Below are 23,445 nucleotides of genomic sequence, written 5' to 3'. Positions count from 1 at the left end.
GGATGACCCCAGCGGGAGAGCTGGGCCCCAGACCTTACCCAAACACTCGCACCAGGAGACAGACCCCGAGCTCCTCTGTGAGGCTCAGCACAGATGTCTACACCTGCTGCTCCCTCTCAGCACAGCTGTCTACACCTGCTGTTCCCTCGGCCGTTCATCCTCAACCTTCTGCTCTACCACGTCCAGGTTAAGAGTCCAAGTTCTGGAATCCATTAGAAGCACAGCCCCACTGGGTACCAGCTCTGTGACACAGACCAATTCCCGAATGTCTCTAAGCCTCAGTTTCCGCATCTGCAAAATGGGTCATTCACCTTCCTCATAGGGTGGTTGTGAGGATTCAATGAAAAACTGAGACGTGAAGGGCTTGGCTGATGGGGATGGTCGCTGTTTCTCTATCCCCACCTCTTCTGTGACACTGCACTTGGAGGTCCCCAGTGGCCTCCTAACAGCCAAACCCAACGGACAGCCTCCCTGCCTCTGCCTTCTTTGCTGGTGTTCTGTGTCTTAACGCTCACTCCTCAGTCATTTCATCACTCGTTCCATGAGTATTTCTTGAGGATCCACTACATGCCAAGCACAGTGCTTAGCACTGGCGGTACAGATAAGACCAGTAAGGGTCCTGAGGATGACAGGCCACCATTTTTGAGCGCTTACGATGTACTAGGCACCCTTCTAAGCATTTAAACAATTTCGCACATTTCTCCATCTCAACCTCTCTGTGAGGTCAGCTCTGCTCACAGTACCATTTTACAGATAAAGAAACTGGGGCTCAGAGAGGTGAAGCGATGAGGAGCCAGGCAACCCTTTCCCTGCCCGAGGGAGAACTAGTTAAGTCCAGAGCAGCAGTTCTCAAAGTGAGAGTCCTTGGGCCAGCAGCGTCAGCATCACCCAGGAACTCATAAGAAATGTGAATTCAGAAACTCAGGAACGGGGCCTGGAAACCGGGTTTGAACAAGCCCCGAGGGGGATTCTGATGCCTCCAGGGCTTGAGAACCACTGACCTAGAGAAAGATGTGAGAAGAGGAAACAGTGAGGCTCTCAGCAGGGGGAAAGCACTCCATCCCTGGAGGGAAAGAGGGCGAGACAAGTCTCCCGGCAGAAACGCTGAAGTGCTCACAGTTCAGCCCCCACCCTCTTCCTTCCCGCCCACACCCCTTTCATTTGAAGGAAGTGATCATGTCAAGGAGCTTCCTATGGCCTCGCTTCTCAACAGTATAATCTACAGAATTCGAGGTATCTAGGCATGGTTCCCGAGCATCTCACCACCAAAGACCACTGGGACTGGCCCCCAGTGAGTCTCCCTCCGCCCAAACCCCACAGCCCAAGACAGGGCAAAGAGTGGTACTCAGAAAAAGAGCCTCTGAACTCGGCACTGGGTGTCAGGGAGTTCTTTCTGTTGCCTCTAGATCATCTACTTGACATAAGCCATCATTAACCAGGACTCCCAGTGCATCATAAAATCACACAGGGCCCGTCCCAGGGGAGACGTCAGCCAGGGACAAAGCAAGGGCAGGAGCGCCGTCCCCGAGGACTATCGACACCACTGTTTGCTGCCTTCTGGCCGGCGCCGTGAGCTCCAAGCCCAGGTCTCCTGCACGTTAGGTGTCCCCGTGAGGGACTGTGACACCCTCCCCTTGGTCCTCACATGGTGTTAATAAAACTCCACTCCCAAATGAACTTGACCCTTTGGTTGATCTGTGAAGCCTTGTCAGAGGCCAGTGATGGTTTATCAATCTGGAAGAGCTCCTGGACCAGCCAATCCCGCCACCCTTACAGATCCCTCGGGACCGAGAAGCCCTAGGCAGGGCCCCTCGGTTCAATGTCCTCTCTTCAAGGCTCCTCATCTTCATTCACTAAGTCAGTTAATTCACAGCAGTAAGTCACCACACGTAAAGTTCTTGGGATACTGCCCAGCACGGAGTAAGCACTCAGAAATGCTGGCTGTCATCACGTTGCATTCTCTCCTCTGCAGCCCCGTCCTCCCTCGCTCTCCTCTAACACCCCTCCGAGATCCTGCATTTCCTTTCTTTCTCTCCTGTCCACTGCCTTTACTATGCCTCACCTCCTCCCCATCCAGGTCTCCTCGCTCCATCTCTTCTCTCCTCCTGCACTCTCTGTCCAGGGCTATAAAGGAGGGAGGGATATAGGAAGAGAGAGGGAAGGCAGGAGGACCAAAGGTGTGATGCTAAGCAGTTATAGCAAGGGGACATGGGAGGAAATATAATGACACAAAGAGGGGGAGATGACCATAAAAGGGCATGGGAAGAGGGATAAAGAAAAAAGGGGGAATTCAGACTTCTCTGGACTCACCAAGGCCACAAGGATGAGCCGCTCTAATATTCTTCCAAAAACTATGAACAGCATATAATCCCCACCAAGTTCTCAAGGACTCCCCCTGCCCTCCCCACCCCTCCCACCCAGATTGGAAATCTCCCGAGGTTCAGGTAATCACTGAGGGGCAGATTCTGATCAATTCTCACCAGGGTGACCCAACACAGGATCCACATTGATCGAGGGCCCCCCACCTTCTCCCAAAAGGGATCCTAGAGTTCCCCTCCGCCTGCCCCCAAAGCCAGTCCCGGCTGGAGGACAAACCCAGAGGGGACTGAGGATCCGCAATGGGCCAAGCAGTGTGCAACTTTCACACACTTCTGCAAATGCTTTGAACGATTTTTTTTGTTACACACAAAACATACTAAACATAGAATAATTAGAAGTACAAATAAGCAAAAAGAAGTGTCTCACCACCTATAACCCTAAGTGAACACCCTAAGTCACACCTAGGGAAACTTGTTGGTGCACGTCCTCCTGATCTTTTTAGCTACTTTCCTATCTGTCCAGTTCTTGTTACTCCCCCAGGGCCAGGCACAGAGTGGGCGCCCACCACATGTCTGCTGGTCAACAGAAAGAAAAAGGAGAGAGAACTCATCATTTCATAATTACCACCCAACACTGAACTTAAGAGCAAGACAAAAGAAAGGAGGAAGAAGAGGGGAGGAAATTGCCCCAGAGCACGACATGATTGCAGCTCGCTCTAAGGCTGACCTTACCTTATATAGACTCCCTGAGAAGTTATGCAAACATGGGTCAGTAAGGAAGAAACCCACACACCAAAAAGCTGAGCTGTCAGCTTCTACCAGCAAGCTCGAGCTCACGGAGAGGGTATGAAAGGAAATGGAAAGAATTCTAACATCCTGCCGCCCGCCCGGGGCGAGGGGACCACTGGACAGTGGCCACGGCAGCGCTCGCTCCCAGCTGGCTGCTAATGCGGGAGCCCAGGCGGCGACAGGACAAGCGACAAGGACTTGGGGAGAGGAAGATGTCCTCTCTCAGACACAGAGGATGGAGGGATTGCGGGGTGCCCCGGAGGGGACTGACGCCTGAGGCTGAGAGGAGCCGGGTTCCTCCCTTGAAGCGACAGCTTCGTTACTGAAAAGCCCCAAATCACGCGCTCTCTCTTTTCCAAAGTGACTTTTATTGCTAGCCCTGATTGCTAAAACAAACAACAAAAAACCCTCCCATCCCACTCAAAATCATTTTAGAAAGTATTAAAAAGCATAAAAAATAAAGAAACTCATTATCCCAGGAATAAAACCCATGTTCACATTTTGGGTTATTCCTCACAGAGAATGAATGGAGATTTCATGTATTTATATGAGTTATACTATACGTATATATATGTATATATACATAGTCTGCATTTGAGATCTCACTGTATATCCAGTTTGATACTTTGTTCCACCCATTCCTCAAAGCAGTAGACTTCTCAAATGATTAATGAATTTTCATCAAATGCCAAATGACCCAGCTTTCCTAGTCTGACAGAGAACACAAGAAAATGGAGTACAGGATAGCCAGAGGAAAGAAAGATGATTACTACTGAGGAACCCTCAGGGACTGGGCTGATCCAGATATCCAAATTATAAGGAGAGCTAAAGGTTCCCCCCCCATGACAAAGCACCAGAACTTTTTTTTAAATGGTTACTTTTACTTCCTTAAATGGAAGTCAGTGTGTTACACCCAACTTCACCTTCTGACTTAGAGAACTGCGGAGCCAACCAGTTCCTGGAGGCTCTGAGCACATTATTACAGCATCCACAATGAGACACCCTGGGGAGCCACGAAGGATTCAGTGTCTGTTTGCCTGAGCACTGAATGCCCCTGGTGTATACTGCTCTGCCTTCTTGTAGCCACTTTGCTGTTTCTTCCAGTGCTATCAGTTAGTCATTTGACAAACACTTATTGACAATCTGTGATCCAGGGATTTTGCTGAACAAGACACAATCCTTACTCCCCAAAAATACACAATCCAGCCTGGCAAACAAAAACGAAGTATGTGAACACAATGAAGTTAGTGCTACAGCAGCGAGTTATCTATCACAGGGCCAACAGGAACATCAAAGAAGGGAGGAAATTAACTCTGCCTGGAAGGTAGTGATCAGGGCAGGCTTCACAGAGGAGGTGATGTTTGCCCTGGATCTTTAAGGATGACTTAGAGTTCATCCAGCGAACAGGGTACGGATGAAGGGGACTCATGTTAGCAACTTGAGGGATAGATTCTGGCAGAACTCCACAGACAAAAGCAACAGCTTCTGCGGGCAAGTTCAAAATGCTTTCCTCTACCAGCCCTCCTCTCTATTTCTGATTGCCACAGGCTAGAGGGGCATATAACTGGCTTATTATTACAGTGCGTAAAATAAGAGTTTAAAGGCTCAGAGTGACTTCCCTGAGGGCTCCTCCCGCCTGCTCATCCCCACTCCAGGAGGGCAGGAATCTTGCTCTCTGTTATAGCTCAGGCCACCAGAATGGTGCCTGACACACTTGATAAACGCTTCTTGAGGAAATGAAGAGCCTCTGCCCCTCTGCTTTAGCTGCCCAGAGGTTTTTCAGTCCCCAGTTCTCAGCTGTGTTCCATTCCATGGGGCATGCCATCTTGTAAGGACAAAACCAATCCCCTTCCCGGATTTTAAAGGTGTGGCTTCCACCCACAGAGAGCAGGAATGAATAGACGGGCAGAATGATCAGAAGTGGACAGATAACAACCGACTGGTCTGGACAAAAGTGCCCTTTAAGTCAAAGTGTGTGGGAAGGGCAGACCAACAGCGCGATGCGGCTAAGTGGGCACCGCCTGCATACTGTGGGGGCTCCTCTCCACCTTCCCGCCCACGTCACCAAGGGCAGCACCGCAGAGGAGCAAAGCCAGCGCTCATCCTCAGCAGCCCCAGAGGGCCAGGAGACCCTTCACGTCCGGCTCTGCCTCTCCACCTGTGACCACAGCCCAGTGGCTTCCCCTCCCAACCCTCAGCTCTCTGGGCTGGGGTGGCTTCTCCGTCTCTGCCCCAGAGCCCCTGGGTGGTGGGGACAGAACCACAGAGGGTTTCCATGCCCGTGGCTGTTCACACTGGCAGCCCTGGAGTCTGCCCCCATGCTGACAGCTGACTCATTTTACTCTTGAATTGATTCCCTTATTTATTAACCCACATGAATACCCAAGGCAGAGCTTCCACTTTTCTTAAGTGCCGGCTTTTCTTAAGTCATCGGGATGAGTCAATAGTGGAAAGCCCTCGGAATCGGGCCTGGCACATGGCAGGTGGCGAGAAGCATTAGATGACCCCCAGGAGAAGGACAGTGCTAACATTACGGAGCACGTGGAGGCAGCGGGCAAATGAGAACACACACAGTCAAGTCCACACGGAGGCGCGCCAGGCAGGGGCGGGCTGAGTGCAGCTGTGGGATGGGGGTACTGGAGAGTCCCCGAGGGGAAAGGTAGGTCTGAAATGGATGGAAAAGGGACAGAACTGACCGGGGAATTAGCCACAAAAAGGGCCAAGGTGAAATTCTAGAAGGTCGTAGAACCAAAGGAGTGGGAATAAAATGCACAGCACTCAAGTAAAATCCAGAGTCCTCACCACCACTGCCCTCAAGGCCCGCCCCGTGCTCTGGCCCCCGCCCACCCCCAGCCCCAGCTCCCTGCACACAGGCACCCGGGCCCTGCTCGGTTTCTGTCCTGCCGCTCACCCCTTTTCTTCTTTACATCTTAAAAACTGAGATAGTGTTTACACACCATAAAATGTACCCCTTTTAAGTGTACAATTCAGTGGGTTTTAGTATATTCACAAGGTTGTGCAACCATCACCACTGTCTAATTCCAGAACATTTCATCACCCCAAAACGAGACCTCATACCCATTAGCAGTCACTCCTCATCTCCTGTCCCCACCCCTGGCAACCACTAATCTGCTTTCTGTCTCCACAGATTTGCTTGTTCTGGAAACTTCATATAATGGAATCATACAATATGTGGCCTTTTCATACCTGGCTTCTTTCACTGAGCACAATGTTTTCAAGGTTTTAGCCATGTTGTAGCATGTGTCACTATTTCATTCCTTTTCATGATTGAATACTATTCCATTGTATGGACAGACCACATTTTGTCTATCCATTCATCAGTTGAAAGACACTTGGGTGGTTTCCACTTTTTAGCTAATATGAATAATGCTGCTGTGAACATTTATTTACAAGTGTTTGTGAGGACATATGTTTTCAATTCTCTTGGGACTGCTAGGCTTAATCTGTTCAGGAACTACCAAACTGTTTTTCACAGTGGCTACACTATTTTCCTCTCCCACCAGCAGTGCACGAGGGTCCTGATTCTCCACATCCTCACCAACACCTGTTATTACAGCCTGTTAGTGCGTGTGAAGTGATATCTCACTGTGGTTTGATTTGCTCCCTAATGGCTAATGATGTTGAGCATCTTTCCATGTGTTTATTGGCCATTTGTATGTCTTCTTTGGAGAAATATCCATTCAAATTCCTTGCTCATTTTTAATTGGATTGTTTGTCTTGCTGTTATTGAGTTGTAAGAGTTCTTTATATATTCTGGACACTAGAATATCGGATTCTAGTGACTTGAGGGCCTTCCCTTTCGCTGGGCCCAATCCTCACCCAGATACCTGCAAGTCCAGCTCCTCGTTCAGGTCTTGTCTTGGTGTCACCTCCTTTTAGGCCTCCCCTGAGCACGCTGGCTAACGGCGGCCTCTCTGCAGTCTCTCTCCAGCCCACTGCTTTGTTCTCTTCTCTTTATGGCCCTCATCTCAGTCTGAAATGATCTGATTTGCTGGCTTGTCTATCACCTGTCCCTGCTCTCCCAGCAGAACGTAGGCCTGTGACTCAGCTCACTCAACCTCCCCAGGGTCCAAAGCACCTTGCACATAGTAGGTCCTCGATTTATATTTGTTGGATGAATGAGTAATTACAAGTCGCCAAAGAAGAAGGTAAGTTACTTTCCCAAAATCGGACACACAGCAGTAGGTTTTGCCAAATCAAGAACACGGCGGGTCAGGGGCCGGCCTGGTGGTGCAGCGGTTAAGTTCGCGCGCCCTGCTTCGGCAGCCCAGGGTTCCCAGGTTCGGATCCTGGGCACAGACCTACGCACCGCTCATCAAGCCATGCTGTGGTGGCGTCCCACACATAAAGTAGTGGAAGTTGGGCACAGATGTTAGCCGAAGGCCAATCTTCCTCAGCAAAAAGAGGAGGACTGGCAACAGATGTTAGCTCAGGGCTAATCTTCCTCACCAATAAAAAAAAAAAAGCCACAGAGTGAGTGGTATCCCAGTTCAGGGCTGCAAGAGCTCACAGGAGTGCACACAGGCCCTCCTCTGTCGGGCAGGGGGCTCAGCCAGGGGCTGCCCAGAGCCTGGCTCCTTTCCCTCCTCCCCAGAAGCCCCAGCATGACCCACAGGGGCCCCTGGCCTGCCCAAGGCAGCAACTTCCTTTATTTGCAAACCATGAACAATCCACTCCATTCTATAGTCAGGGTAGAATTATAGCCAAAAAAGGGAAGAAAACTACTTCCGGGTCAGATCAGACGACCTCCAAGGGACATCCTTTCAGACAAAAGTAGCGAAATCAGAATTTTACCCTGGGGGGCCAGCCTCGTGGCTTAGCGGTTAAGTGCGCGCGCTCCGCTACTGGCGGCTGGGGTTCGGATCCCGGGCGCACACCAACGCACTGCTTGTCGGGCCATGCTGAGGCCGCGTCCCACATACAGCAACCAGAGGATGTGCAACTATGACATACAACTATCTACTGGGGCTTTAGGGGAAAAAAAGGAGGAGGATTGGCAATAGATGTTAGCTCAGGGCCAGTCTTCCTCAGCGAAAAGAGGAGGATTAGCACGGATGTTAGCTCAGGGCTGATCTTCCTCACAAAAATAAAAAAAGAAAAAGTAAATAAAAAAAAAAAAAAGAATTTTACCCTGGGAAGGATGGAGGCGTTTGAATTACAGAGTGTCGCTCCCCAGAGACCAGCACAGGGTTTCCACTTCAACAAAGGCAGAAAAAGTAGCTCTGAGCTGCGTATTCCCACAAATGTGCCACCAGCCAGAGACACCGGCCTCAGGTCCGTCCCCTAACTTTCAACTTTCAAGAAAAGAGCTTGTGGAAAGTCGTTAAGAGTAGATCCTACAAGTTCTCATAACAAGGAGAAGGTTTTTTTTCTTTTCTTATTACTGTCTCTAGACCAGATGATGGATGTTATCTAAACCTATGGTGGTAATCTTGTCATAATATATGTAAGTCAAACCATCATGCTGTACACCTTAAACTTATACAGTGATGTACGTCAATTATTTCTCAATAAAACTGAAAAAAAAAAGAGAGAAAGAAAAAGAAAAGAGCTTGTCTATGATCTTCCCTCCTTGTTCAAAAGAATTTCAGTTGCCAGTGTCTGGAAGCAGCATGGTGTGAGGAGTGGCGCCAGGAGCACAGGCACCAGGGAAGGAACACAGCTCAGCCTCTGTGCAACCTTAGGCCACTGCCTTCATGTCTCTGAGCCTCAGTTTCCCCATCTATGAAGTGGGGACAAGAACAGGGCCAACCACACTGGGTCGTGGTATAGATGAAAGGAAATCATGATTAGACGTCTACGGCAGGCAAAACAAAGGCCCCCAAAGATGTCTGTGTCCTAATCTCTGGGACCTGGGACTATGTGACCTGATGCAGCAAAAGGGACTTGGCAGAAGTGATTAAGTGAAGGATCTCGACATGGGGAGATGATCCCAGATGACACGGGTGGGTCCAATCTCATCATGAACATCCTCGAATGGGGCAGTGGGAGACAGGAGAGCAGAACCAGAGATGGCTTCGTGAGAAGGACTCAACCGGCCATTGCTGGCCTTGAAGGTGGAGGGAGGGGCCATGAGCCAAGGAACACAGGAGTCTCTAGAAGCTAGAAAAGGCAAGGAAATGATGCTCCCCCAGAGCCTTCAGAAGGAAGCAGCCCTGCTCAAACCTTGATTTTAGCCCCTTGAGACTGATTTTGGACTTCTGAACTCCAGAACTGTAAGATGATAAAATTATGTTGTTTTAAGCCACTAAGTTTGTGGTCATTTGTTACAGCAGCCATAAGACATACATACAATGACCTCAGCACAATGCCTGGCACAATAAAGGCCCAGTGTTCACCATATTTTTTTAAGCATAATTATTACTTATTATTGGCAAGGAAGCTTACATAAATGCATAGAAGATAAAACAAATGCACACAGAAAAATGAGACAGATGACCACAGACTAAGTCCAGAACTAAAACAGGATCTAAGGAAGGTTAACTTCAAATTCACTGATGAAATAAAATACAAAATGCTGAGGTAACAGCCCCGCCTTCAGACACAGGCTTCTGCGGACCCGGCCCTGCCGAGGCCACAGAGCTGAATCTGAAAGCCAAACGTAAAAAATTAAGTCTGTGCGGAATGCAGCCAAGCAGGGGCTCCGGGGCAGAAGACCTAGGCCAGAGGCCAGTGGAGCACGGGGGCATCGGCCAGGGAGCCCCAGTGCCTGAGACCCTCCATCCGGGCCAGCAGAGGGGACAGCAGGCCTTCCAGGGGCGAGCTCAGCTCGCACACGTGTCAGGGGACTCGTGCATTCCTCTACTCAGCCATCACCTGAGGAGAACGGCAGGTGCTGTTCCGGGCACTGACGGTACAGCAGAGCCAAACGGACCAGGATTCTGCCCCGCAGGAGCTCAGATTCTAGCAGGAGAGTCAGACGACAGATACATGAGTGTCATGCGGATATAGCTTGGGAAACTGGTAGGTGCTACCGCCCATGACTTGGGCCCACACGAGGGAGTGACACACCCAAGGACTGGCAGACCATGAGGGTTGGGGATTCTCCACTGAGGACACCACCTCCAGAGAGACAAAGTCCCTCATTCCAGGATCTCGCCATGGAATTGAGGAAACAGACACGCACACAACCACCACACAATGTGGCAAGCATCACAAAGACAAGGAGGGCATCTGAGCAGAGGGGACATTTACGCTGGGTCTTGACGGATGTATAGAAGTCCTCCAGAAAAGCAAAATGGATGAAGACAGTGCAGGAAGAGGGGAGACTGTGCACAAGTCATACAGAAGGGGGAGGGCACGGCAGCACAGTGCAGGGGACAAGCTAGGAGCCTCCAACACAGATCTGGGTTCCAAGTCCAGTTTTTCCACGTACTGCGCCATTTCAAGCAAGTGACTTTCGACTCTCCAAGGAAACCATCAGATTCCTCATCAGTAAAATGGGGATAACTCCTACTTACAGGTGTCACTGCATTCATGATTCCCTCCTGGAGAAGGAAAATCAGATGAGCTAACACATGCAAAGCGCCCACACAGTGCCTGGCACTCGGCCATCCATGAGGTCAGAATCAAACATGTTGGGGACGTGCCCTGGAGGGGTTAGCTGGTAAGCATCCGTCATAAAGGGCATTCCATGTCATCTCTAAGATTCTGGACCATATGGGCAGACGCTCCCAAAGGTTCCTAAGGGGAGAGGAGTGGATGCAACCTGCTGGGAAGTTCAGAAGCCACCTCTGGCCCCGACCGCAAGTTCACTGGGGTCATGGGAAGGGCCCAACTCAGCACTCGGGGAAGGGCTCAGCGCACAGTAGCCGCTCGACATGTCCTGGAGAGGGAAAGCCATGGTCAAGGGTGGAGCCCTTGGAAACACCCACACAAAGGGGAAGGAGAACCAGCAGCAGGAAGCGAGAACAAGAGATGAGAGACATAAAAGGAGAACTGAGTGAGCGGTGTCGGTGTCGGGCAGAAGCAGGGGGCGGGGAAATCATTTCTTCAGTAAGCAGAAGTCACTGCCAAATGCTGGAGGGAGGTGAAGAGGAATAAACAGCCACGAAATCTGGCACCCAGAAGATTCCTGAAGACCTACGCAAGGGGTTCCACGCTCTGGGTGCGGGGGGACAGCAGCATGGAAGGGGGTGAGGAAAGGATAGAGACGAGGAGGCAGAGATTACACCTCTACAGTCCACAAGCAGTACTTTCAAAAAGTTTGCATTAACTCCAAAGGATTTTCAAGGAGCAAAAACTCAATTCAATTCAACTAACTGAAGACTTTTTCTGAACAAGGGACACCCTTCTCACCAGGAAGATGGACATCTACTAACCTTCCCCATGGGAGACGTGGCCACAAACTCAAAAGCAAACACAAATATCAAGAGGCAATCCAAAAGATCTGTCACAAAGCCCATGCATCTCATGACACAAAGAAGGCACGCAATGTGGCTCAGGACCTCCAACAATAGATGTGCAGGAAAAAAAGGCAGTGGGAGACTGGATATTGCAGAAAACTATGAAGGTAATGGCTCAATAGCCCTCAGGGTGCCATTTAAAAATCATAACCCAACGTTGTTTCTGGAACAAAGCAGATGCTCAATTAATGTTTGTTGACTGCATGACTGACCGACTGTTCAGCACTTTGCAGTGTCCAAAGCACTGTCACAGATTTAAAGCTTCCTTTAGACCTCATATTCCCTGAGACTCACTAGACAATTTCTCTCGCTTCCTTCTCACTCAAATTTCTGAAATCCATATGTGTATGTGCAGCTAGGGGGAAAAATCCAAGCACGCAACGGCATGATGAATAGGCTGCCGACCGCATGCGTGTTGTACAGCTACACACGCAGGCCACCCACAGCCAGTGTCTTTGTCTCTTCTGCACCCATCTCTCTTCTCTTGGTAACGGCAAAGATTCTCTCCTTGAACAAACTCTAATCAGGCTCTTCTGAGTTCTTTTTCAACTAGGTCTCAACTTTTGGGCTTCCGTGTTCATCTCTGCACTATCCAGTTTTAACAAGAATCCTGCTAAGTCAGTTTAGCCAGAATCTCCCACACTGTGAGTCAGATCACCCTCGATATCTAATGGGTTCCTCATCCTCCACCACCCCCAGGTGACGTCTGACCACCTGGCCTGTGTTCAGCAAGAATCCTGTTAGGTCAGTTTACCAGAATCCCCCCTCACCCTCACATTTCCTCTTGGTAACTTTCTGACCTCCCATCCTGCTCCTCGACTAAAAATTCCCACTTTTCCTTATTGTATTCAGAGTTGAGCCCATCTCTCGCCCCTACTGCAAAACCCCATCCCCACCCCAACAGTTCCCCTGCATCAAGTCTACCTTACCGTTCTTTAACGAGTGTCAGAATGAATAATTTTTTCTTTAACAGTAAACACACCCCCGTTTTCCTTAGGAACTATCCCATTACCACCCTCAGTCCCGGGTAGGGCTGACCCCATCCCAGAGGGGCATCACCCAGGCCTCTGCTAATGCATTGTGTCACTCTTCCTGGGAGCAGAACAGATCAGAGAAGGGGGCTGTGAGAGAGAAGGAGAGTGCATGGCCAATGAAGGCCTCTTTCAATCCCTTTCTTAAACACCTATGCCAAGTGGTTGGGCAGGTATGTCTCCTGACATACCTCTTATGATGAGGGTCTCACTACCTCCAGTGACAGCCCATTCTAACTTGATGACAGTTCTTCCTTAGGTGAACTCAAAAATCTACCCCTGAAATTTCTACTATTTAACCTTCTTCTACCACATGGGGTTGGGGGGGTGGGTAGGAACACTGAAGAAGTCCACACCTTCCACACAACAGCCCTTCGAACATCTGAAGACAACACTCATGTCCCCCTGAGGTACTCTCCAAGCTAAAAATGCTCAATTTCCTCAGTCAATTCTCACATGAGAGGGTTTGAATTCCTTGCCCAACCCGGATTCTCCTCTCTTAGCCTGTCAAGCTGTCTCCCCTGGGGCTATGGCCAGGATTCATTTAAAGATTTTATTTATTCATTTTTTCCCCCCAAAGCCCCAGTAGATAGTTGTACGTCATAGGTCCGCATCCTTCTAGTTGCTGTACGTGGGACTCGGCCCCGGGTTGGACAGAGAAGTGGTGCCTCGGGGCGCGCCCGGGATCCGAACCCGGGCCGCCAGCATCAGAGCGCGCGCACTTAACCGCTAAGCCACGGAGCCGGCCCAAGGATTCATTTAGATAGAAATGATAGAGAACCCACTCAAGCTGGCTTAAGAAAAAACAAATTTAATTGGCTCATAAAGCAAACAAGCTAAAGCAAGAGCTTCAGGCATGGCTGGATCCCAGAGTTTAAGCCATGTCATCTGGTCTTCATTCCCATCTTTGGCTCTGTTCCTGAGTTCTCAGACAGGTTCTCTCTCCAAACGGTAGACAGGTCCCACAAGCTCCAAGCCTTCATTATGCTTACAGGTCTTAATCCCAGGGAAAGACAAAAGGACTCTTTCCCAACAACTCTATCCAAAGTCTCAGGGATGAACCTGATTGGGTGACTTGAGTCACATGGGCCCAACCCTGAACCAATCAGTTAACAGAAGGGATGGCTTACTCTGATTGGCCAGGTTTGGGTCATGTGCCTTCCCAGTGGGGAGGGGCAGAGTCAGCCCCACTGGAACTACATTAGCTGAGCAGGATTATCATGAAATGAGCGGGAGAAGTTCCCCTAAACGATGGGCTGCTGAACAGACAAAAACATCGAACCCCACATCTCTCTGTGAGTGATGTTTTCAGCTGAACACTCCACAGCATCAGGGGAATATCATGTGCACCCAGAGCATCATTCAGCCCACGTCACAGGGCATCTACCCCAAATCCAGCTTCATGCTGACACCGTCCTCAACGAATGCATTTTTCTGGTAACCACCCCACACATCAAGCTTATTTCAACCTATCCATTGATGTCCAACACCTTCCAAGAAGGTGCTACGTTAACAATAACCACATTTATCAAGCACTGAAGCGATACCAGGCACTGGTATCTTGTCAATTTATCCTCACAACAACCCCGTGTATTATGTGCAATCATTATCCCCATCTTACAGATGAGGAAACAGAGAATCTGGGAGATTTGTCCAAGGCTACAAGTCAAGGCAAGACACCCTGCCTCCAGCATCGATGCTCATAACCCACCAGCTCTAAAATCTGCACCAACAGAAAACTGGATTCATTCCCAGATGCCTGGATTCTTTCCAAAATAAAACTGCTTGCAACAGAATACTTTGGGGTCCATCAATAAAGGATCCGTTAAACAATGTTACATTTATATGAGAGAACGTTATGCAGCCATTTTAAAAGCTGGGGGAGGACAATAAATTATCAGCTCCATGAGGACAGGGGCCTTCTCTGCTTCTATATTTATCCTCTGTGCCCAGAACAGTACCCTGCAGAATAGCTGCTCCTGTACATTGCAGGAAGGAAGGAAAGAGAATGAATGAACAAACTTCTGAGTGGGAAAGCTATACCTGAACTACATCTGGTTTTGATTCTCTTCTTTTTGCTCAGTCTTGCTTTCTGAAATTCTACAAGGGAACATGTACTACTTGTAAGGTGCAAAACAAAACGTGATTTCATGGCCAGCCCGAGACACTGCCTCATCACACAGACGTGATCTGGAAGCCTTTCTGCCGCAGAGAGGTCCTGTGTCCAATCAGTCTGCCAAATGGCTCCTTCCCCGTGGCCTTTGCCAGCTGAGCCCTGCTCCTCCTCCACGTGGCTCCTGACTCCCCATGGCTCTGTCGGGGGATCCAGAGACCCTCTAGCACAGCTCAGTACCCATTTCCTCCCCATCATCTCTTCACCCTCCCACCTGTCTGGTGCTCAGACTACATACTCTACTTCCGTGTCAATTACATTCCACCAATGAGATGGCAATCACAGTTATTAACACTTATGGAGTACTTACTACGTCCTTGGCACCATGGACTTGCTTGCTTCCTTAATCCTCCTAATGACCACATTATAGCAGAAGGATGAGCAGGTGGGTAACTCACCTGCTCCAGCTCACATGACTGGCGAGTATTTGAACCCAGGCTGTCCGATGCAGCCTAAACCTTTAACCACTGTGCTAACCACCTCTTACCATGTGCTGAGCACCTACTGCATGCGCACCTGGGCCAACAGTCTAATGTGTGCCCACATGGGGCCGAATGCCTAACGCGCCCACTGTGAGCTAACTGGGGTTGAGTGCCTACTGTGCGCTGAGCTGGGGCATGCACTGGAAGCTTCAGAACAGAAAGCACACTGTCATCATAGGTGCTATAAGAGTAAAAATAACGATACCAAAGCAACAGTAACGACAGCCAATGTGCATCAGGGGCCTGTGTTCTCACTTGAGACAGATTATTTCAGTTAACCCTCCCAGTTACCATCAGCGGTAGACACTGTCAGGACCCCCATTTTACAGCTCAGGAAACTGCAGCACAGAGGAAGGGACATTCTTGCCCAAGGCCACACAGTGAGTGAGAGGCAGAGTTGGGATGTGAATCTAGAGCTTTTCAGATTCCAAAGTGTCCTGGCTGTTGAAATAAAGAAGGGATCACAGTAGGCTCGGTGGGTGGCTGACTCCTACATGGGCTGAGATAGGGAAGAGGAATTCTACCCAGTGGGAACCTCCAAAATTGAAGGCCGCCAGGCTGGGAGTGTTACATAGCATCAGGGTGAGGGAAGCTACTGGGCAGGAGATGTGGGTGAGGACAAACAGAGTGGAATGCCTATCAGACAGCCTGTGCTTAATTCAGTGGGTAGAGGGGAGCCATGGAAGGTTAATGACCAGAGGAGTGACTTGATTAGAGATGTGCTTTAGCAAGTTATTCCAGCAATGGAGGGTAGAATGGATATAAGACAAGCAAGACCAAGGGCTGAGACCTGCAACAAAGGGGTAGGGGGTGAGGAGCAAGGGACCTGTTTTTGGTTTGCCCCTCTTCTAGAAGTGGCACGCCCCCCCACTCTTCCCTTAGGAGGCCACCCGCCCCCACTCTGTCTCCTGGCTTGGGTGGAGCTGCCCCTCCTCGGCTCCAGGGTGGGCACTGATCCAGGCCTAGCCAGCGGAGGTTCAGGAGTCCCAGTGGTTGGGTCAGGATGGGTTCAAATGCCCACCAAGGCGAGTCTGTCAGTCTGGAGACTTCCACTGAAATCACTGGCAAAGGGTCTCGCTCTCCCCATGGGGATGGCTTTGCCCGTGGCCTGGAAGCCGGGGCAGTTGGTGGTCATCTGCATCACCACTCAGGGAGAATCTGCCCTCCGGCCCCCAAGAAGAGGGATAAAAGAGGAAGGCAGAGCTAGGAGATGGAGGAGACGGGCTTCGAGTTCGGGCAGCCTTCCCTGCACCTCATACTTCCCCTGGACTCTCCAAGTGGGGAAGCTACAGACTGACTTTCTGCTTAAACTAATCTGCATTGGGCTTCTCTCAGTGCACCTGAAAGATCTCTGAGCATCCCACCGGGACTGAATGGGGCAAAAAGCAAGAGCAGAGGCGCTGACGGAGCGGTCAGCACAGAAAGAAAGAAGCCAGGCAAGTCCAGCGCCAGACGAGGAAGAGCAGGGGCACAGAGGGCTCCAAGGCCTGCCAGCAGAAAGAAACAGCAGCATGAGGGCCCAGCAATTTTGAGATCGGCGACCTTCCAGAAAACAGCTGCAGTAGACAAGGAAAGGCCAGGCCAGGGGGCTGAGGAGAGATGAGAGCAGGAGAAAACGCTGACAATTAGCCAGAGGGCAGAGGAAAGGGGAAGGAGGGTGTTTCAGAGACAGAATGCCTGAGGGGGGGCTGTCAGGGAGGAGAGAAAGCCCAGGAGGAAACCCCCCCTTCACCCCCCCAGAGCTGATGGAGGAAGAGACCAGGTGCTCTTTCGGGCTTCCAAGAACCCTGCGCACCCTGCGAGAAGATGTTTGGAATAGGAAGGCTGTGCCAGACTGGGTGCTTGTCTTCACAGCATGGGCCTGTCAGGATACCTGGCCGGGAATTAGGGCCACAAAGAGCCCTCCCTGCATCACACAAGTGGGCAAATATGTCTTCATAACCTGCAGACAATCCCACAAGCCCCGACCAGAACCTGCTGCGCCACTGAAGAAGTCTCATGGCTTGAAGATGAGAATCTAAACCACTTCCTGAGGGAGGAGGCCAAGAGCATGGGCCTCAGAGCCAGCCTGCCTGGGTTCAAGTCCCAGCTCTGCCACGTCCTAGCTGTGTGATCTCAGGCAAGTCACTTAACCTCTCTGGGCCTTGGTTTACTCTTCTGTGGAAGGGGAACAATCTCAGTAATGGAGACAAGGCATGTCAAGTGCAGTGATTTGCATATAGAAAGTTACCAGTCGGTGTTCTGATTCCTTTGTCACTGGGTTATGGGGACACGACAGTGGGAGGGAACAAGCTTTTCCGAGAGGAACAAGAGCAAACACGGCAACCACACCTCGCCTGTACGTTTGTCCAACAGATGGCTGGGGAAGGAAGGCAGACTTCTAGCCAAAGCAGACAGAGCCTGCAGATCCCACGGCCCATTCATAAGATCAACAAGCAGCAGGCAAAACATTTTTAGTTCCCCCACCAGACACTCCCCACTCCCACCCGAGTCGTAGGGGGAAGGGTCGGAGCAGACACCGGCAGAGCCAGAGGGAGGAAGGAAGCGGTGACCGCACCGAGCCCTCCCAGCTTCGCCCACGGCCAGGAGCATCTGTTGGAAATCTACTAACAGGATGCTCTTTCTTCTCTGTCACCTTGTCCTCCTTGGTGGAGAGAACAATAGCTTCAAAGGCGGAACCCGGTCTGATGGGGGTGGGGTGATGGATGGCCAGCAGGAGAAAGAAACTGCTAGTTGACCGTCCTGAGTTCCGGGAGGAGGGAAGCTGGCCTGTGAGACAAAGCCTCAGAGACGGCAAGGCAAAAAACATCCCAGTTGTGCTGAATCTCCTAGCTGTGCACCAAATCAAGGACCAAGTCAATAGTTCGCACTTTTCTACTTGCAGAAGCATTCACCACGGTGGCAGAGGGAAAGACATCGTGGAGACAGAGCTCCTGAGCCAGAGGTCTGGGTTCAAATCCTGCCCCACCGACTCTCCACAAGAGGCCCTGTGCACCTAATTAAACGTGAGTTTTTATAGTACTTACTGCATCTAATATTTTAAACCTACCCTCTACAAAAGCAATGAGTGACTGTCTAGAGAGAGCTCTCAGGGAGACATTTTAGTTGGGAGAACATTAAAAAAAACCCAAACAAACCATAGTACCACCCAGCCCATAGCAGATACTTCATAAATATTCTTTGAATCAAACTAAATGCAAATATCATCTGATTAGGGAAGCAGTTAAGAAAAGGCGCAGCCACACGAACCTTGGCACAATTTTGTACTTTTTATTTATTTCACAAATGACCATGTAGCTTGTATGGGCACGGTCCTGAGCATTTCACACACACGGACTCATTTATCCTCATGAGCCCTCCAAAATCACAGAAGAAGAAATCGAGGCCCCGAGAGGTTAAGCAACCTGCGCCAAACCACACAGCTAGGAAGTGGCCACTCCAGGATTCAGACCCACCGGCTGGCTCAGAGTCCCTGCCCTAACCTCCAGGCTGCGCTGCCTTTGTCTGAACATATCTGCCTCCAAGCTAGAGACCAGGGACCCAGAGAGCCCGTTCTCCAGTCTCAGCTTTAAAGGGTCCTATTACCAATGAGGCTGCACCTCCGCCTCTACGGAGGGGTTAACAGTCATACACACCGTGCGTTCTTTCCTTTTCGTGGTTCACACACCCAGGGAAGTGCACAAAGTTTACAAATCTTAAGTATTTTGCTGATGATTTCTTACATAGGTACACACCTGTGTAACCACCTCCCAGATCAAAATGTGAGAGATTTCCACCCCACCCCACCCCAGCCTTCCGTGTGCCCCCTCCCAGTCAGTAGCTGTCTACCCCAAAATGGGACCACTCTTCTGACTTTTCACACCATAGATTAGCTCTGCCTTTTCTACAATTTCCCATAAATAGTGGCATATGGTGTGTACCCTTTCATATCCGGCTTTATATTCTTCACATAAAAGACACGTATATAACCAGCACAGGGACAATGACTGCGAGAGACAGGAGGGTGCTGCTGACAGTTTCCTGCTCCTGCAGTAAGCTCCAGGATTTTTATTTTGGCTCACTGACCCATCAAAGGGGAGGTGGGAGGGCTGAGCACTGGAGTTTGGAACCGCTTGAGCTGACTGTGGAAAACCAGTGACCCGCAGAGGGCAAAGGAGCTGTCCCATCTGGAGAGAGTACTGCGGAAGCAAGGAAGCCAGGTGGTCACCTCGGGCTCCTCTGGATGTCCAGAGGGGAGAAGACTTGATGAGGTTTTAAAACGCTCAAATCTGGTTCCTGCAGCGCCAGAGGCGCCTAGAGTGGCCACGGCTCCTCCCAGTTTGGCCTCCGTCGCTCCTCCCCAGGCTTTGACAATTTCCCAAAAGATCAGGAATTCCCCCCAAAAGCGCGTCTCCCTACCTGTGCATTGTTGGATGAAGTCCTGATATTCCGCTCCTTGCTCGCCGGGGACGATGGTGGAGCCGTCATATTTAAAAGTCACCCTTTGGATGGAGAGAAGAAAAACACACACACACACATCAGCGTTGGTAGCTGCATGGTGCCAAGCTTCCAGCAGGACAAGCTAAGAGATGCTCTGGCTGGGGAGAAGCCAGCGCTGGCTTCCCACGCTGTCCCGGGTTAGGGCTGCGGAAGACGGCACAGATGACCCTTAATCCGCCCGGTTTGGAAGCCGGCTCAGCGCACCAGGCCCGCCGCGAGCTCGGGAGCGGGGCTCGGAGAGCAATGGGAAGTTCTCACCAGATGACGGCCGAGCCGTCGTCGCGCACCAGGTTGTACGCCGCCCGGCAAGCCTCTTTGTCGATCTTGGTGGCCATGGCCGCAGGGCCGCAGCGGGGACACTCTGCCCGGAGCACCGAGCGCGCCCCGGGCTGGCCGCAGGGATCGGAGCGCGGCAGGGACGCGCGGAGGGCGGGCGGGCGCGGCGGCGGCGAGAGCGGCGCGGCGATGTGAGCTGCGGGCTCCGAGCGCGGCGGCGGCTCCGAGTGCGCCCCGAGCGCGCGCCGGGACCCAGGCCGTGCCGCCACGCCCCCCCCGGCCATTGGTCGCCCGGGCCGCGGCCCGCCCCGCCCCCCCTCGCCATTGGCGACCGGGCGTCGGGGGCGGGGCGTCTTTACTCGCCGGCGGCCAATCCCGGCCCGGGCGGGTTGCGCAACTCCGCGGTGGGGGCTGGAGAAGGGGCTCTTTCCTCCTCCCGCCTGCTCCTCCCTCCTCGTCTTCTCCTCTGTCTCCCTCTTCCCTTCTCCTCTCTTCTTCCTCCTCCTCCCCTTCCTCTCAACGCGCTCCTCGTTCTCCCACTCCCCCAACTGCTCCTTTCCATTTCCTCCCTCCAACCCCTGTGTCTCCTTTCCCTCCTTCTTCTCTATTCCCTCTCCCTCCTCCCGCTCCTTGTTTCTCCCTCCTCCCCATTCCCTCCTCCTCAAGCTCTCTTCTTCCCCCTCCTCACTCCTCCCTCCCCTCCTCCTCTATTCCCTTCTCCCTGCTTCCTCTTCCCTCCCCTTCCTTGCATCTTCCTCCTCCTCCTTTTCCCTCCCTCCTCCCTCCCCCACTAGGCTGCGGAGCGCTCCACAGCCCCACAGGGGACCTCCGGGTGGGTGACTCAATGCACCAAACCAAAGGAGACTGCCCCCCGCCCCCAGTGTTCGGCTCCAAGGTTTCTAGGTGAGGAGGAATTGGAAAGAATTAAGCGTTTCCAATTGGAGAGGGTAGAAAGTGGATTGCTTCCAAAACGCTGAGGGGGAATCACTGTTTACTTTGTATTCTGGTTATTTGCATTCAGGTCTTATCTCGCCCTTTGGGTCCCCTGAGAGCAAGAGATGACTCATTCTGTCTTCTTCCTCCCCTCTCTGGCTCACTCATTCGTTCCCTCCTCCAGTCCTTCCACAAAGACCAGTTACAGTGTCAAGGCAGGTAAAAACGGGGGACCCTGGAGACCGGGCTCTTGAATTGTATACTGTGCTGCCACTCTCTAACTGTGGGCCCTCGGGCAAGCCTCAGAAACTCTCTGAGATTACTTTCCTCGAAGGGAATAATAATAGTACTGACCCCGTAGGTTTGTTTTATGGTTTAAGTGAAATGACACATGTAAACAAATATGTTAGATATTCAATAAAAGGTCATTGTTGTCGGTCATTAAGTAATTAAAATAAATCCTAAATAGAAACCCAAAAGGTCAGGGATCATGTCCAATTAATAATAAAATTCTTCGGTGGCGCAAGCGGTTAAGTGCACGCGCTCCGCTGCGCAGGCCCTGGGTTCGCCAGTTCGGATCCCAGGCGTCCACCTCTGCACCGCTTGTTAAGGCATGCTGTGGCGGTGTCGCATATAAAGTAGAGGAAGATGGGCACGGATGTTAGCCCGAGGCCAGTCTTCCTCAGAAAAAAGAGGAGGATTGGCAGATGTTAGCACAGGGCTGATCATCCTCACAAAAAATAAATAAATAAAATGAAATTCTCAGTGGCAAACAACATCAATCAATCAGTGGATGGGTAAATGCGTGGGTGGATGGGCCCCCATTTTCAGGAAAATGGAGCAGCTGTTGCTATAAATAAAAAGACAAAAACAAAGAAATTAGAATTTGATGCAGCCTGAAGCAGTTCCTGCCTTACTCCTTGATAAAGGTGATGAGACAGTTGGCCATTAGAAAGAAAAACAAACAAGGATGGATCCATATCTCACACCATTGATCAGATAAATTCCAAAAGGGTCAAAGATTTAAATATAGACAAAAGAAGCCACAAAAGTTCCAAAAGAAAACATGGGAAGCACCCTTTGGAAGTCTGGAATGGGAAAGGCCTTTCTAACTATGACTCAAAATCCAGAAGCCATAAAAAAGATGGATGCATTCAAATATATATAAAATCTTCAAGGGAGAAAAAAACATATCACCTCATGCAAAGTGTAAAAACAAGAGACAAAGCAATGAAAATTATTTGCAACTCAAATCACAAAGAATTAGTCTTGCTGACTTATAGAGAAGCCAACCTAAAAAAAACAAAAGTAGAATGGGTACAGGATACCACCAGACAGATCAAATGGCTTTTTTTTTTTTTTTTGAGGAAGATCAGCCCTGAGCTAACATCCATGCGAATCCTCCTCTTTTCGCTGAGGAAGACCAGCTCTGAGCTAACATCTATTGCCAATCCTCCTCCTTTTTTTTTCCCCAAAGCCCCAGTAGATAGTTGTATGTCACAGCTGCACATCTTTCTAGTTGCTGTATGTGGGACGCGTCCTCAGCATGGCCAGAGAGGCAGTGCATCAGTGCACACCTGGGATCCGAACCCCGGGCCACCAGTAGCGGAGCGCACGCACTTAACCGCTAAGCCACAGGGCCAGCCCCTCAAATGGCTCTTAAACATATGAAAAGATGTTCAATCTCAACCCGTAATAAGAGAAATGAAAATTAAAGCAGGACTGAGATATCTTATAAAATAATTTAGCAGGTTGGCAAAAATCAAAGTTTGACAAGCCTGCTTTCCTGGTGAAGCTATGAAGACCCAGGCCCTCTGGTACATGGCCGCTGGGAGTGCAAGTTGGCACAACCCCCTCTGGACGCCATGTGGCAATATCTAGCAAATTTACAAATCTATGTGCTCTGGACCAGTCAGTTTCCCCTAGAGGTCAGTGGTGCCCAGTGCTGGCTGGACAGTGAATCGCCAGGATGCCCTGGCCCCACGCTCAGAGGCTGATGTAGTTGATCAGAGGCATGGCCTGGGTGTTGGGATTTTTTAAGGCCCCCCACGTGATTCTCATGTGCAGCTCGGGCTGAGAGTGACTGCTATAGACACACTCACGTGTTTGCGAAATATATTCAAGGTTATTCATTGAGCTTTATTTCTAGCAGCAGAAAGTTAGGAATAACCTGAACGCCCATCAATAGGGAGCTGGACGTATAGATAATGATGCAGGTCTGCTGTGGACAACTAGGCAGCTGTGAAAGAAGGAGAGAGGACCTTTTAAGTACTGATGTGGAGCATTCTACAAGCTACAGCATGAACAAACAAAGCAAGGTAGAGAACAGCGTGTTCAGAACACCGTCTGGTGTTGCTACCTTTTGGGTAAAGGAAGGGGTGTAAATAGATATTTGGATTTGTTTATATGTGCATAAAGACCTATGGAAGAGAACCCAAGGAAAAAATAACTGTTGTACCCATGGTGGGGGTGAGGTAGAAAGCCAGGCACAAGGGAAGGGAGGGGATTTCACCATAACATTCTAGTCTATTCTATTCC

General features: G+C 50.5%; 1 protein-coding gene across 1 annotated transcript in view; it reads right to left on the bottom strand.

The window, feature by feature from the left end:
- COTL1 (coactosin like F-actin binding protein 1) overlaps positions 1-20,169 on the bottom strand; it is a 42,819-nt gene extending 22,650 nt beyond the window's left edge. Inside the window, exons 1-2 of the mRNA XM_004437056.3 lie at positions 19,957-20,169; positions 19,618-19,700 (exon numbers count right to left, since the gene is read on the bottom strand). Coding sequence (XP_004437113.1) covers positions 19,618-19,700; positions 19,957-20,033 — 160 coding nt within the window. The 5' untranslated portion in view covers positions 20,034-20,169. The remainder of the gene's footprint in view (positions 1-19,617; positions 19,701-19,956) is intronic.
- Between the last annotated feature and the right edge of the window lie 3,276 nt (positions 20,170-23,445).

The sequence above is a fragment of the Ceratotherium simum genome, chromosome 30 (genome assembly GCF_057802395.1).
Source record: "Ceratotherium simum simum isolate JZ-2026a chromosome 30, ASM5780239v1, whole genome shotgun sequence".
In the NCBI taxonomy this organism is placed as follows: domain Eukaryota; kingdom Metazoa; phylum Chordata; class Mammalia; order Perissodactyla; family Rhinocerotidae; genus Ceratotherium; species Ceratotherium simum.
This window is presented reverse-complemented; position numbering and strand designations above follow the sequence as displayed.